Source organism: Narcine bancroftii, chromosome 5 (genome assembly GCF_036971445.1).
Source record: "Narcine bancroftii isolate sNarBan1 chromosome 5, sNarBan1.hap1, whole genome shotgun sequence".
In the NCBI taxonomy this organism is placed as follows: Eukaryota; Metazoa; Chordata; class Chondrichthyes; order Torpediniformes; family Narcinidae; genus Narcine; species Narcine bancroftii.
Window position 1 is genome coordinate 108,344,353 of NC_091473.1, and position 15,415 is coordinate 108,359,767.

The window sequence follows — 15,415 nt, forward strand, 5'->3', positions numbered from 1 at the left end:
AACATTTCCCTTTTAAGAAATGTTTCCCTTTTAAGAAACATATACATTTCCCCTTTAAGAAACACAAACACATCCATAGCTCTGACAGTGATGTAACCGGAAGCCCACAAATAACAGCCTGCAGAATCTTCCGAAGAAGAAGAAGCCCTCCTTTTAGCACCATCTTTTAAAACCGCTCCTCTCCCGGCACCAATTTCTCCATTAAATTAGAGTCCCCACCCTACCACTTTCCTCACCACCTTCCTTTCTTTCCTGAGCTCTCTGTGTATATTGCAATGATTTTTCTTTCAGCAGCAAAAACGAAAGGGCTCAGTACTACAAAGTATAAAAAAGATACATCCTTCAGTAAGTCCCATTCTAAAATAGTCTTTTGATCTTCTTATCTGGCAGCTCAAATCTCTTCACAACTTTCATGAAAACTCTTCCACTACTTCATTATTCTTGAAAATTCATCGATTATCTTCTGGGATATTAACTCTCATCATCATTGGGCGAATCATTAAGTTTTTGGATTGCAGTTGTCTCTTTACCTCATCAAATTCTTTTTGTTTGACCAAGGCAGGGCTAAAGTCCTGAAAACACATTACTTTTTGATTGTCCACCACTAATAGGCCATTGTTGTTTTTTTACTAGTCGTATTCTACTCCCAAGGTTGCATCCCGCTTCCAGTAACTTAAAAGTCTTACCAGGACAGGTCGTGGTCGCTGTTTGCTGGTTCTTCTAGGTCCAAGGGTCCGGTGAGCTCTTTTCATTTGCGTTTAACTTGTTTAGTCCCAGCATTTATGGGATCTATGTTTCAAAGAAGCTCACGGGGTCTTTCCCCTTGATTCCTTCTCTCAGTCCAATGATTCTTACATTGTTATATCTGCTAAAATTTTCCATACGATCAATCTTGTCCATCAGTTCTTTTCTGTCTGTGTCCCATGTTTTTGCTTTTTCTTCCAGTACCTTTAGCCTGTCTTTTGTTTTGTCCAGTTCAGCCTCCATTTGAGCCATTCGTTCTGTTAAATCTTCCACGATCTCTTTAATTTCCGATATAATTTCCAATTTATCTGATTCATCACTCATGAAATTAGAGCACAAAGTTTCCATCTTGTTCAGGATGGTGGCTATATCATGGGCCAACCCAGTCCCAAGGCCCCTTCTGAGCCGCTCCTCATCGGGTTTTCACTCAAAGTTGCTGACTGAGATGTTGCTTCTTCAGTTTTTGGTTTTGGTTACTTTGGTCTTTTAGCAATAATTTTATCCAATTTTGAGCTTTCAAACCGTCTTTTTAATACTTTTTACGGAGAGCTCTTTCAAAACACGTTTGCTCAGATCCTCAAAATGGCTATGCCCCCTAAAATTGAAAATAGTCACTCTTACAAATTGAGAACCCATAAGGAAACAAAATTAAGATTTATTTCAGTAGAGTAACTCAGACATGTCATCATATCTGTCTTTCCATCTCGTCATTATGGCCCTTGTAGTGATAAGGGAGGCAAGGGCAACGACATAGGATTGTGAAGCAGTCAATATCAAATCTGTTGGCCCACTTATTCCAAAAAGGGTTTGGGGTCAAATTAATATTAAGAACTAAAGACAAAGTATGAAATACTCCTTTCCAAAAATTGGAAAGAGAAGGACATAGCCAGAATATATGATACCTTGCAGATATGATACCTTACTCTGGTACCTTCTTCAGGTTATACATTTATCAGAGATTAGAATAGAATTTAGCCAATTGGACTTGGGAATAGTGGGCTGCGTGTACTACCTTAAACGGTATTAATGAGTGTCTAGCACAAAGAGAGGACGAATGCACTCGCTTCAGAATAGAATCCCATGTAATTTCAGAATATAACTGTTGGAACTCTTGTTCCCATAATTTTTTTAAATTCTGTCTAGGAAATTATTCATAGAATGTAGAAGTAATTCATAAAGGCCAGTACCATCCCTTTATAATTAGGATGAAAATTATAAATCATCCCTATCATATTAGGTTCCAGGTCTTCAGGGAGCTTCAAAATTAAAGAATTCAAAAAGCACCTAACCTGTATCTTCACCCCACCCCCCCCCCCCCCCCCCCAACCTCTGGCTGGGAAGAAGATTCACGAGAATGAGATCATATATTACTAGATTCAAGGACTGTTTCTTTCCTGCTGTAATGAGATTCCTGAAGGAATCTCACACATATAAAAAGTCAGTTGCCTTTGCCCTGTACTGACTAATCTGTCTGCAACTCTGCTCTTTGGTATTGCGCCTTACTTGCTGTACCACTATCTCTGCTGTATTATATATTTCCAGCTGGACTGCTCACTAAATAAACTCGATCACTACATATGACAATCCCTAAACAATCCTTTGTCATCTATGAACAAGTCAATTATGAATGAAAACTATCAATTCACGAGAATCCCATGCATTTTTATCTTCTGGATCAGCATACCATGAGGGACCTTCTTAAGTCCATGTAGACAACATCCATTGCATTGTCCCTCCATCATCAATCCACAAAAAACAAACAGATTTGTTAGACAAAACCTTCACTGCGTAAAACCAAGCTTACTATTCCTAATAGGTCCATGCTATTAAAGAACAATTCAACTTTGCATTTAAGATGGAATCTCTCGCCCTCTCTGCTTTAATTGTTGGTTGTCAGTCAGAACACCAAGGAAAATATTTAAGACCATCTTAAGTGAATGATGTGAGATTTCTTCTGTTGTTTTGGAAAAAAAAGATTAGGCAGTTTTATCAGAGAGACAACGCCTACAATTGTGCAGGACACCTTTAATGTCACACTGAGTTGATATTTAAATATTGCGGCCAACCCTCTGAATCCTATCTGAAACAAACAGCCTCTGATTCAGAGGTGAGAGTTCTACCTCCAATCATAAGCTATATCTGAATTGCTTGTATATAGTGTCCTAAATCAAACTAAACCTGTTGAAGATAACCTGCATTAGAGAGCTTGGATGGTCATCTTTTAATAGCAGCAGTGGGAAATTTTAAATTGATACAGGAATTGTGTTTGCTATTTTTTTTTGTCAAACAAAGGACACGCATAAATTAGAGGAGCAACACCCAATATTGCGTCTGGGCACCCTCCAACCAGATGGCATTAACATCAACTCTGGTTTCTGCTAGACCGCTCTCTTTTCCCTATCCCTCTGTCTTCTTTCCTCCTGTTCCTCTCCATTCTCAGAGCCATCCCCCTTCCGCCTATTTGCCATTGTGGCCTCCTTCCCATATCCACCTATGACCTCTTACCTGTGAGCCTGTGCTCCTCCCTATATTACCCCTTCCTCTACCTCTGCACTGCACCATTTTATTTAGATGTCTGCCTATATTTTGCTCACACCTTGATGAATGGCTCAGGCCTGAAACAGTGGTTATCCTTATCTTCGCTATATAAAGTACGCTGTTTGACCTGCTGAGTTTCTCCAGCGTGGTGTTTTTACTTCAATCACGGCGTCTGCAGATTTTCGTATTTTACTCTTTCCTTTCTTCTTTCTTTGGCTTGGCTTCGCGGACGAAGATTTATGGAGGGGGTAAATGTCCACGTCAGCTGAAGGCTCGTTTGTGGCTGACAAGTCCGATGCGGGACAGGCAGACACGGTTGCAGGGGAAAATTGAAGCAATAGCATGGTGTCATTGCTAATGTACCTAGTGGTACACGTATATACGTATAGTATAGTATATACTAGTGTATAGTATGGTATATGCGTCGCTTCGCACAGGAGGAAATCAGCGCTGCATTGATTTGTGCTCCCGACGTTGGCAGGCTCCATGAGGGTGGAATCAGGGCCAGTCAAAGTAGATGGTCCCTTTCTGACCAATTAAAAAAAAAAACTCAGTGGACAATGATTCACCTGTGCTCCAACTTCTGAAGCAATGTGACCCTCTGGAATCAGATTCTCTGACTTCTTAAATTAGTGATGACATTGAATATTTTCCACAGTGCAAGAAATTGTGGGGGATGAGCCCCACATTAGATGAAAGATTTACTCAACATTGAATTAAACCATTTCAGATTACCAGAATTTTCAGTTAATTTCAGAACAGGCCAGTTCTAACATGTCCATCAATCTATAACGTATTACTCAGTTTTTCACCCTTCTGTTATATGCTGCTCAATATTTCCAGCGCAGTATTTGCTATGTTCTGTATCCTTCACTTTCAGGATTTTTTTTCTTTCTTCTGTTTCCAATCATAATACCTCTCTTACACCTTTTCCAGACAGACATGAAAATGAGAGGGGAAAATCTGTAAAGGAGTTCCAAGAGTGCAAAATTTTCAAACAGAGAGTGGTGGTTATATGCAAGGGGAAGAGGCAGTTACACTGTCATTTGGACAGATACTTGGATAGGTAAGATTTAGAAGGATATGGGCCAAAGGCAGGCAAATGGAGCTAGCTCAGTTAGGCATCTTAGTTGGCTTGGCCAAGTCAAACTGAAGGGCCTGTTTCTATGTTGCACAAATTATGTTATCGTGATTCTATTGGGAACATGCACCCTAAATACAAGCAGCTCCAAAGCCTGGCCCTCGGCACCCCACACTGCAACTGAATCCTTACTTCATCGTCGGAAGACCACAGTCATTATGAATCAGAAATCACGTCTCTTCCTCACTGACAATCAACACAGGCGCACCACGAGGATGCGTGCTTAGCCCACTGCTCTACTCTCTACTCTGTGTGGCTAGGCCCAATTTGAAAGCCATCTACAAATTTGCTGATGGCCCTAGGGTTGTCAGCAGAATCACAGATAGCAATGAGGAAGTGTGTAGGAGGGAGATAGATCACAGCAACAGCTTGCACTCAAATGTTAGCAAAACTAAGGAGCTGAGTGTGGACTTTAGGAGTAAATCAGGAGAATACGAACTGGTTCTCATTGAGGAGTCAGCAGTGGACAGGGTTAAGAACTTTAAATTTCTGGGTGACAACATCTCTGATGATCTGTCCTGGGGCCTCCATGTGGATGTAATAATGAAGAAGGCTCACCAGTGGCTCTACTTCGTGAGGTGTTTGAGATGATTTAGTCTGACATCAGTTGCATTACTGTCAGGTATGGAGATGCCAATGCACACGATAAAGGGTTGTAAAGTTGGTTAATGCCATCACAGGCATCATTCCACTCCATTAAGGACATCTATAAGGGGTGGTATCTCAAGAATGCAGCCTTTATCCTCAAGGGCCCTCACCACCCAGGCCATGCCCTCTTCACTCAGGTACAGGATTCTGAAGACGAACACCCAACTATTCAAAAAAACAGCTTCTTCCCCTTGGTCATCAGTTTTCTGAATGGACAATTAACCATAGATACTATCTCGCTTTCTCTTCTCCATGCAATAATTTATTTATTTATAAATGTCATTTATAGCAATATTTGTGCTTGTAAAATGATGCCGGAAAACAATGAATTTTGTGACATGTTCATGACAATAAACTCTGATTCTGAAGAATGCAAATTGTTTCACCATTGTATTCATGTTTCTGTTTCAGTATCTGGGCTCTGGTGGGGCTTTCTATCGCTGCAGTCGTTCTACTGGCTTTCGTTATCATAGTTTGTGTTTTGTGCTACCTTTTCATCTGTGTTAAACCACATTCTAGACTGAATACTGGATTAGATCTGCAAACACTGGGTAAGTCAAACTTTAGATGAAGATGTATGTTTCATGTACGTCAATTTGTCCGAAAGCACAGTTGGAAGGAGAGATGGAGAGGGAGTGAGAGAGTGCACAAAAGCAAATACAGGTATGTAAAAATTGTGAAATCCAGAGCTGAAGTAATTGCTCAGCAGATTAAGCAGTGGCAATGGAGAGAGTAAAACTCTAAATATTGTAGTTAGCTGACCTACAGCAGAATGGGACCATCAGAGAAAGTGAGTTATCCAAAATTATTAACTTCATATATTGACAACTGTTTCAGTTCTTGCAGTCAAATGGAACTCAAAAATGGCATTTATTTTTGCGACTTCCTGTTATCTAAGAGATTATTCATCTCTTGTTCTTGTCTTCCCCTTTCAGATTTCTTATGTCCATTCTAGGAGATAGGTTACATCCATTACGAGTCCAGTTTCCCAATGTGACTTTGGTTGTACTTCCTCCCACCCTGTGGATACTATTAACCTCTCCCTTTAATTTCATCTGCATTCTTTCTGCTCTGATATTGAGACTTCCCACACAGAATGATGGTTTCCTTTCAAGTGGAGCTGACAGAACCCTTGACCATGTCATTTATTTCCCACACCACTGATGTCACCCATTCTCCTCCCAATGGAGGAAAGATGGAGCCTGTGGGAGGCTGCACCAAAGGAAAACACAGGCACAATGCTGTTTGGGGCAACACAGCTTTATTCCATTCACATAAATATCTAGTTGGCTGCTAGCTGTGCTTACAGTGAGTATCCGGGGGGAGGGGGGTGGGTGGGAGGGAGAGAGAGAGAGAGGGAGAGAGATGGGGAGAGAGAGAGAGAGCACGGTCGGGACCTCGGCTTTATACTATAGGCTCTCTGGGCCCACCTGGTGGTTGGATGTCATTAGGCCGGATGCCATGTCTCTAGGCCACCTGTTGGCTGAGTGATGTACTGCAGCGTTTCATCACATTCACTCCCTTTAAAAAAAAAAAGTCCTGGTATTGCTCACAAGTCCAGACATACCATTGGTTTCTGCACCCTTTGGGACCTCCTAGGGAGGGTGTGTGTTTTGGGCTGAGGGGGGGGGGGCAGTTGTTCAGCCGGGTGTTGTGGGTATACTGGGTGGGTTGGGGATTCCCGGGGGGGTGGCATTTGTCCTCCACGGTGCGGCTTGGGGGGGGTGTGGTTGCTTGGAGGGGTGCTGACCGTACGTCAATTGGGTTGGGCTGGGGTTCTTCTTGTTCTTCCTCTTCTTCGGCCGGCTCCAGGTCCTTCATGGAGATGGAGTCCTCCCTCCTGTTGAAGTCAATTTCCTTGTGAAAGAGAAAAATCTATCATGTGGGGTCATATTCGTGGCAGTACACAATAACGAGCATATCGGAGTCACCCAGTACTAAGGAGTAACAGAATGCAGATGTGACCTTGTCCACTCAAGATAAGCTTTGCACTAACAAGAATGATGTGCAGCAGACTAACAGAGAAGGATAGCAACAGTTTATTCATTGGACAATGTAATGGTATGATCATTTACTAAGTACGTATCCTGAGGTATAAAAAAAACACCACTTGCTGATAACGGCAGAATGCGCCTTCTCCAACTAACACTGTTAGTTGCAAGTGTTACAATCCGGTAATAAAGAACAAAGAACCTTGATTTCGACTCAGTCTGGTGTCTGACTCACTCATTCATGAACAAAGCAGACCTAACAATACCAGGAGGTCCTTTTACTTTAGTATCTGAAGGACTGTCTTCCAAATGGTACCATTCTCCCTCTCTACTTGCCCGTTCCCTTGGGGGTTGTAGCTTGTGGTGCGGCTGGTAGCAATCCCCCTCTCTCGGAAGTATTGCTGCAGCTCGGCACTCATGAAGGCTGCCTCCCTATCTGTGTGGATATAGTTAGGGTATGCACACATGCTGCAGATGGGCTTCAGGCACTTAATTACTGTTGCCATGGATACATCTGTGCTGGGGATGGCGAAGGGGAACTGGGAGAACTCATCTGTGAGGAAGTAACAGTTGTTATTTGTGGACGGGAGGGGGCCTTTAAAATCGATGCTGAAACGCTCTAATGGCCAGGTGGATTGATAAGGGCTGCCTCAGGCAGGCGGTAGAACTGTGGTCTGCACTCCGCACATATACGACAACCCCTTGTAGTAGTCCTTACCTCTTCTGCTGAGAACGGCAGGTTGGCGTTCTTAAAGAAGTGGAACATCCTGGTCACTCCAGGGCTGCCCCAGCTCGCTGTGGATGTTCTGCAGCCGGGACATGTGTTGAGTGGCTGCGCAAGCACCCCTGGACAGTATATCGGGGGTTCATTGAACTTACCGGGGCGGTATCGGAGTAAGTTGACACTTGATCCTCCAACGTAAGATTTTAGCATTCTTAATTTTCCCCCTGTCCTGGTTGTCTTCTGGTCAGGAGACAATGTCTTGTGTGTACTTTGCCTCCCCCTTGGAGATAGTGGAACTGGAGCATGTGCTCCAGGGACCATACCTCCCTGTATGAGGTGGTGTCCTGGACTAATGCATCTGGGAGGTCTCCCAGCTGGGCCACGAGCAGCATGAAAAGGTCTTTCAGGTGAACAGTCAGCATCATAACATGAGCGTAGTTCAGGAAACAATGTCTCCAATGGCTGAAGTGTGTGCATGTACCGGGGCCCAGGGGTCTAGTTCCAGGCATTCTGGCCAAAGCATCGTTGAGAGGTGCTGCCATTGATTTGTTTCTAGGTGCCCCGATCACACTGGGGCTGGGGACTGTTGCCTCCACTGATAGACGTGGGACTCCTCGGGGTCCAGTGTTACCTGGTAGGCGCCCGCTGAGGGTGCGTTGTCCTAGCTCTCATCCCAGTGTCAGAGCCAGTCTCCACCAGGTTTGAGGGCGGGGCGGGCGCTCACAGACGTCTCAACCCTGAAGTATTCGTCCCCCTCCTTGATCTCCTCCTTGTACTTGGGTGGGATCGCCCAGGTCAGGGAGGGGATCTTTGCCTGCTGACCATATTTATGTGAGTGGAATAAATTCCGGCAGGCTGCACCAAAGGAAAGCACAGGCACAATACTGTTTGGGGCAACACAGCTTTATTCCACTCACATAAATATCTTTTTGGCTGCTGCTTTGGGCCCACCTGGTGGTCAGATGTCATTAGGCCAGGTGCCGTGTCTCTGGGCCACCTATTGGCCGAGTGATGTACCGCAGCGTATCATCACAGAGCCCCCCCCCCCAACCCCCGTCAGCTTCTGCCATCTATGTATCTTCCATGGCCTTCAACGAGATTTCACCAGCAAATGCATTGTTTTGCAGAAGCTGAAATTTGAACTTCTTTCATTTGAGTGTACTGCATTGGTGCTCATAATGTGGATTCCTTTTACCAAAAGCAAATTGGGTGACTTGTCCTCAGGAGTTACCTGAGTTTCCAGTTACATACCATCTTAATTGTCCATCCCATTTCTACTCTGACCAGTCATTTGTAGTCTCCTGTTCTTCTATAACAGTGATCACATAAGCTTGAGCAACGGCACCTCATATTCTGACTGAGCATATTCAACTCTATGGACTGAATATTGAATTCAATCATTTCAGATAATTTACTGTCCAGTTCAGCTAGAGTTAACCATATGTTGTATCAGATATTCTCTCTTTACAGCCTGAACTAATAAAGATTTTGCATATATTGTTTTGTTTAGATTCTCTCCCTCAAATAAATTATTAGGTCTGCTTTGTTCATGAATAAGTGAGTCAGACACCAGACTGAGTCGAAATCAAGGTTCTTTGTTCTTTATTACCGGATTGTAACACTTGCAACTAACAGTGTTAGTTGGAGAAGGCGCATTCTGCCGTTATCAGCAAGTGGTGTTTTTTTATACCTCAGGATACGTACTTAGTAAATGATCATACCATTACATTGTCCAATGAATAAACTGTTGCTATCCTTCTCTGTTAGTCTGCTGCACATCATTCTTGTTAGTGCAAAGCTTATCTTGAGTGTACAAGGTCACATCTGCATTCTGTTACTCCTTAGTACTGGGTGACTCCTTCTCCGGTCCCATCTCATGATGTTTTTACCTTACAATCCCTCCTTTGTCCTCTTTAGAGGACAATCTTGCCCTGACTACGCTACCACCACGTTACATTAGTTCGCCTACTATTGCCAAGCTCTATACGGGTTCTGTTCACGGGGTTGTTCGGCTGGTGGGCGAGGGCTCCCCCCAACCCTCTTTAGCGTATACCCCCCATCTGTTTCCCCGATCCCATTGCCCGTTTACAAGTTTTCTCCCCATTTGCCCCCAAGCAAATAACTAGCTATCCCTTCTAAGCATTAGTAATTAGTTAAGATAAAAGTTAACATTCGTGCTACAGTCTATTTTATAACATCTCCTCCCTGTCGCATTCTTCATCCGACTTCAGATCGATCTCAGCATTTTTTTGACGCCTCCTTTGAAGTGAGATAGTCCCGCTCCGTAGCTTGTAGAGCTTGATATTTCGGAGGCAGATCATCGCGGTTGGCAAAGGCTCTCTCAATGGTCCTCGTGACCAGCATTCGAATGCATGGAATACAACAACAGCCACAAGTGATAAAATTGGATACAGAAATGAACAGTCCTAGGAAAAGTTGTCCCAACATTGTGCCCCATTTCCCAAACACTCCATGTAACCAGGACAAAACAGGGTTAGAGACTCCAGATTGGGCTTTTAATTCCTTCGCCAATGCCTTAAGTTTTGTCAGCCCCTTAGTGAGTGACCCATCTGGCCCTGTGTTATTAGAGATAGAAGTGCAGCATAGATCGAACTGGAAGGTGCTATCCTTGTCTTTATCTATCTTCAGAATAACTTTGGCCCCGCATGGATCCAAACTACTCTGTTGGCTTGTTTGGCAACCCATCAACAGGAATGCCCATAGGGCCCTCGGCATTGTCCACATTTGTGGACTCAGATCAGAAAGATATTTGTCTGAGTCCCCGTGATCAATATTTTCTCCTTTTATGGGTCGGTCTCTTTCTACTTTCTCATTCACTACCTGGTCCCATGCTTCAATATTCAGTCTGATAAATTTCCCTCCCTCCGAGGTGGAATATCCCAGGATTTCTGTCTGCCTGTATTCACACCCCATCGCTTCCTTCACCATCAGACCCAACTGTCGGGCGTGGTGATCTTTGGCAATTCCCAAGGTTACATGTGGCACACTTTCTACTCCTAAGCAGAACCACTCCATTTGTTCTTCTGTCATGACAACCATAGCAGCTATTCCCTCCTTACCCACAAAGATAAATGGACAATGTATCATTTCTGTCTTCCCTTCTTTTAGAGAGTCCCACCTCTCCTCATACTCCTGGTCCGGGTGGATGGTATAGTTTAATGTTACATGCATAGGATCCAGTGGATATTGGTAATCCCCATACTGAGGAATACTGGCCCTCCACTCAAAAAACTGTTTAATCAACCCCAGGCCTGGTTCATCATACAGTAGTCGACTCCAGATAATAATAACCTCCACAGAGTCTACTGAAGCATTGGTTGGAGTCATTACTATAAACTGTCCTTCCCTTTCTATTGTGTTCCCTGGGTATGTTAACCGAAGGCCCTTCTCAGAACATTGTATGGTTATTCCCAGTTTAGTAAGAATGTCCCTTGCCAATAAATTAATGGGGCAACTTGGCACAACCAGGACAGGTGCTCTAACCCTTTGTCGTCCAAATGTCATGTCGATGTTATCTGTATAGGGCTGTGTTTCCCTATCCCGGAGAATCCTATTGTAGATAATGTTTTGCCCGAATATGTGCTCCCTGGGGGCTGTTTAATCATGGTCGTAACCGCTGCCCTTGTGTCAATCATAAATTCAATTTTTTCTCCATTTACCGTCCCCCAAATTTTCGGTGGCTCCCAGGGAGGCATGATTTTTTATTCTCCAGGGCCCCGTCAATAATCAAATTCAGCACCTTCCCTAATATTGTCATCACACTGGGGTGCCTGGACTTGTTGATCACTCTGCCATCCCCCAATTTTCTGGGGCCGATCAATGTGTCCACCCCTACCCCTTGCTTGTCCTCTTAAATTTCCTCCTCTTCCTCTATAGCCTCTAGACAGTCCTGCTGGTAGTGTCCAGGATTTTGGCAGTGCCAGCATAGGGTATGTTCTCCTCTATACATGGTACTTAGTGGTCTTTCCCAACCATTCCTTACTTGGGGTCCCGGATTTATCACTGGCCCCATGGCCTGTGGGACTATCTGTTGGGCCGCTAGTTTAATCCCTATTTGTTCTATGGCTCTCATCAATTTATTGGTTGTCTTGTCCACTCCCTTCTGGGATGCACTTTCTGACTTAGCCTGCTTTGATTGACGATGTCGTTTGAGTGCATGTGTCAGGTGTCTTTTCCACAAGTCCTCTGACATCTTCTCTAATCCCACAATGTCCCTTAATTTTGCTTGAACCGGACCAGGTAGTCCGTTTATTGTCCCATTACAAAAATGAGCATTTCCCAGGGGGCTGTGGTCGGGTCTTTCTCCAGTCCCTGTCTCCCATAAGTCCCCTGCTCGAGAGAGGTCCTCGTGCGCAGTCTCCCCTTCTTTTAGTTGGAGGGTTACTAAGATGTCCAAACTATAGGGTGTAGGGAATGTTTCTCGAAGTGCTTCCCAAAATCTATTTCGAAGTGGGTCAAATTCTATTTCATCCCCCAATTTACTGCTTCTAAGGATTCTCTCTATTTGCTTCAGGGCCCCTTCTGCCTTCATTTTTATCATGATAGTTCTGACATCTGCGAGTGCTAATTGTTCTTGACAGGTTTCTCGCTCAAAACAAGAAATCCATGGACCAGCCCCATTACTCAATGGAGGAAGTTTTTTCATTAGACTCTCTAAGTCCATTCGTGACCAGGGTACATATTTTTGATTTCCCTGCCCCGTGATCAGCAATGGGCATTGATATCTCAATTTTGGGGATTTCTGTTCCTTTTTTACTCTTGGAATACATCTATTTATTCCACCCTGTTCAGACACCTCTTCGTCACTACTGTCACTGTCCCCATCAGATCCTGATGTCTGTAAGGTAAAACATCATGAGATGGGAATGTGTAGGGAGTTACCCTGTACAGGGCTGTAACAAGAAGGGGAGGTGTCCTTGTACTCCTGTTAGGTAAAACATCATGAGATGGGAATGTACAGGGCTGTAACAAGATGTGAATGCATCCTTGTACTTACAAGATAAGAGAGACATTGATGGATTGAGAGGCAGGAAGCTAGCAGGGAAAGGATAGCAACAGTTTTAGTCATTGGACAAGTAATGATATGATGATGTTCTAAGCACATATCCAAGGGTATAAAAAATCACCATTTTGCTGATAACGGCAGAATGCATTCTCCGACTAACATGGTTGGTCGCAAGTGTTACAATCCGGTAATAAAGAACAAAGAACCCTGATTTCGACTCAGCCTGGTGTTTGTCTCACTCATTCATGAACAAAGCAGACCTAACATGTCTCAGAGTCAAAGGTATATCGTTCACGCTCTTCTCTAAGATAATTTTTTCGGTCATAGTCTAGTGGTTTCACGTCTTTCTCTTTCGTCCTAACTATGTCCAGGTGGACATGTCTACTCTTCTCCCTCCCGAGTTCTTTTATGCTACTTCCCTCCCCTGGTGGGCCGTATCTCGTTTCCTCATCTGTACTACACTTTTCGTCCTTTGCTCCTATTACTATTCCTCCAGCTTTGAGTTCTGCTGACAGTGTTGTAGTTATCTTTTCCATTTCTTTCAATACATCTACCATTAATTCTTTTTGTTCCTTGCTGGTCTGCCCCAGCACATTCACATCTTTGTTTAAGTTTTCAATGTTATCCTGAACCTTTTTCATGTTCCTTTTCTGCGTCTCTAATTCTTTTTCTATTTTCTTGGATTCCGCGGGGGTCTCGACATCTATTACTCCCCCTTCTATTTTTAGTAAAGGGGCCTGTACCTTGTCTGACATGTCCCTATTCCCGATGTTCCTGTCATGTCCCAGTGTTTCAATATCTGGATATAAGGGACGTGACTCCTGGGTCCCGTCTGGGGTGTCAGGGGTACCTTGTGACTCCACATATGCATAGGGCGGGGGTCTACAAGCTATTTCTACAGGGGCCATAATAGGTGGGTTATCAGGGAGACCAAATTCTTCGAATATAGCTAGGACATTGCGGTACTGCATCTCCTTGTCTCTCATCTTTTTTTGTGCAGACTCTCAATTAAAGATTTTCCTTTCTATGTCCCGTTTGTATAATTGTATAAGACTCACTTATAAATGATTTATTGTCAGAGTACATACATGACATCACATACATCCAGAGACTATGAGAGAGAGAGAGAGAGAGAGAGAGAGAGAGAGAGAGAGAGCATAGCGAAAGAAAGAGATAGAGAGGCAGATACACAGAGCACGAGAGATAGAGAGAGAAAATGCCTTGCACTGGCCCCACTGGGAGAAAAGTCTTCAGATTAACACTTTCGTTTCATGGTTACACCTTTAAAAGGTTCTCATCCTGTGATCACTGGTCTGGATCAGATTGGGTCTCCCACCACTGGGAACCATCACTCCTTCCTTCCCTCCCACCTCGAGTGAGCTACACGTCAGCCCACAATGTCTGCCCTGATCCCACAATGGTGGGGGTGCGGGAAAGAGGGAGGAAGAGAGGATAAAACAGGATCCCATTTGATGCGGAGCTGGAATTGTGGGCACAAAATTAAAACCAAATTGTATTTCTCTGCCCTGCCCCACCTGGGGATTTCAGGGCAGCACCGCCACAGATTGGGATTGGGAGGGGGAGTGGGTGAGAGAGGAGGGGGGGGAGAAGAGAGAGAGGGGAGAGAAGAGAGAGGGGGGAGGGTGAAAGGAGGGAGGGAGAGAGCAAACCCGGACACTTCTTGGCTGGAAACTGGAAACAGGCACTTTTCCTTTCCCTTCTGTGTTTTGTTTCTTCCAGCTTATCTAAGACCCTACACTTTAGAATTTTGTTTCCCTCACCTGTCAGGAACATCTCAGCGCTCCCGGGTAACCACCCCATCTTCCTCCAGCGATCTACACATTTTCGGAGAATTTTTTGTTTCTCCAATGCCACATTACTGGTATTTCGCTTCCCTAACTCCTGATTAATTTCCCTAATAACTTGGTCAAAGGTCTTAGCAGACAATTGTGCAGCCATTGCTGCAGGGTCGCTTCCTAATGCCTCTTTTAATTTAGGTTCTTGTCTGTTTAGGGGATCTATGTTAATTAAAATCGCTTTTAAAAATGTCTCTTTGCAGGCCGGATGAAAAAAATTTTTTAGTGAAACAGTCTCTAAGTCTGGTCCTCCGGTGGACCTCAGACTGTCCTGTGTACTCTGATTGCTCGTCTTCCACTCTCTGTTTTCCCAAAGAGGTCTAAAAGTTAAATTACAACTAGGAAACCAAATTTTTTGGGCTATATTTTTGTCCAGTTTCCCTGTACCAATCTATGAATTTACGTAACTTTATCTCCTTGGTGATGCTGGGAATACCCTCATTTAACTTATCAAAAATACTTCGAATAAACCGTGTGTCTCTTAAGATTCTGTCAACTTTTTCATTGATATCTCCTACCTGATCCGGACACAGCTTTTGCAGCCTTTCGTCGTCGTCCTTGTTCACCAGGCAGGCGTCCCTGAGTACTCTTTTTGTCGTCTCTAATGTCCGCTGTGGTATTCCACCACGGCGAATTGGGGAAATAAATTCTTAAGTTTTCAAGTGTACAAACATTCTCATTCCTACCGGACATTTATAAATGAGTCTTTTTATACAATTGAGACCAATAAGCCTGAACCTTCGTTTT

The 15,415-nt window shown here is 43.9% G+C and overlaps 1 protein-coding gene across 1 annotated transcript in view; it reads left to right on the forward strand.

The window, feature by feature from the left end:
* Positions 1-15,415, forward strand: part of LOC138762776 (protein shisa-like-2A) — a 95,571-nt gene that overhangs the window by 35,088 nt on the left and 45,068 nt on the right. The window contains exon 2 of the mRNA XM_069936343.1: positions 5,483-5,622. Coding sequence (XP_069792444.1) covers positions 5,483-5,622 — 140 coding nt within the window. The remainder of the gene's footprint in view (positions 1-5,482; positions 5,623-15,415) is intronic.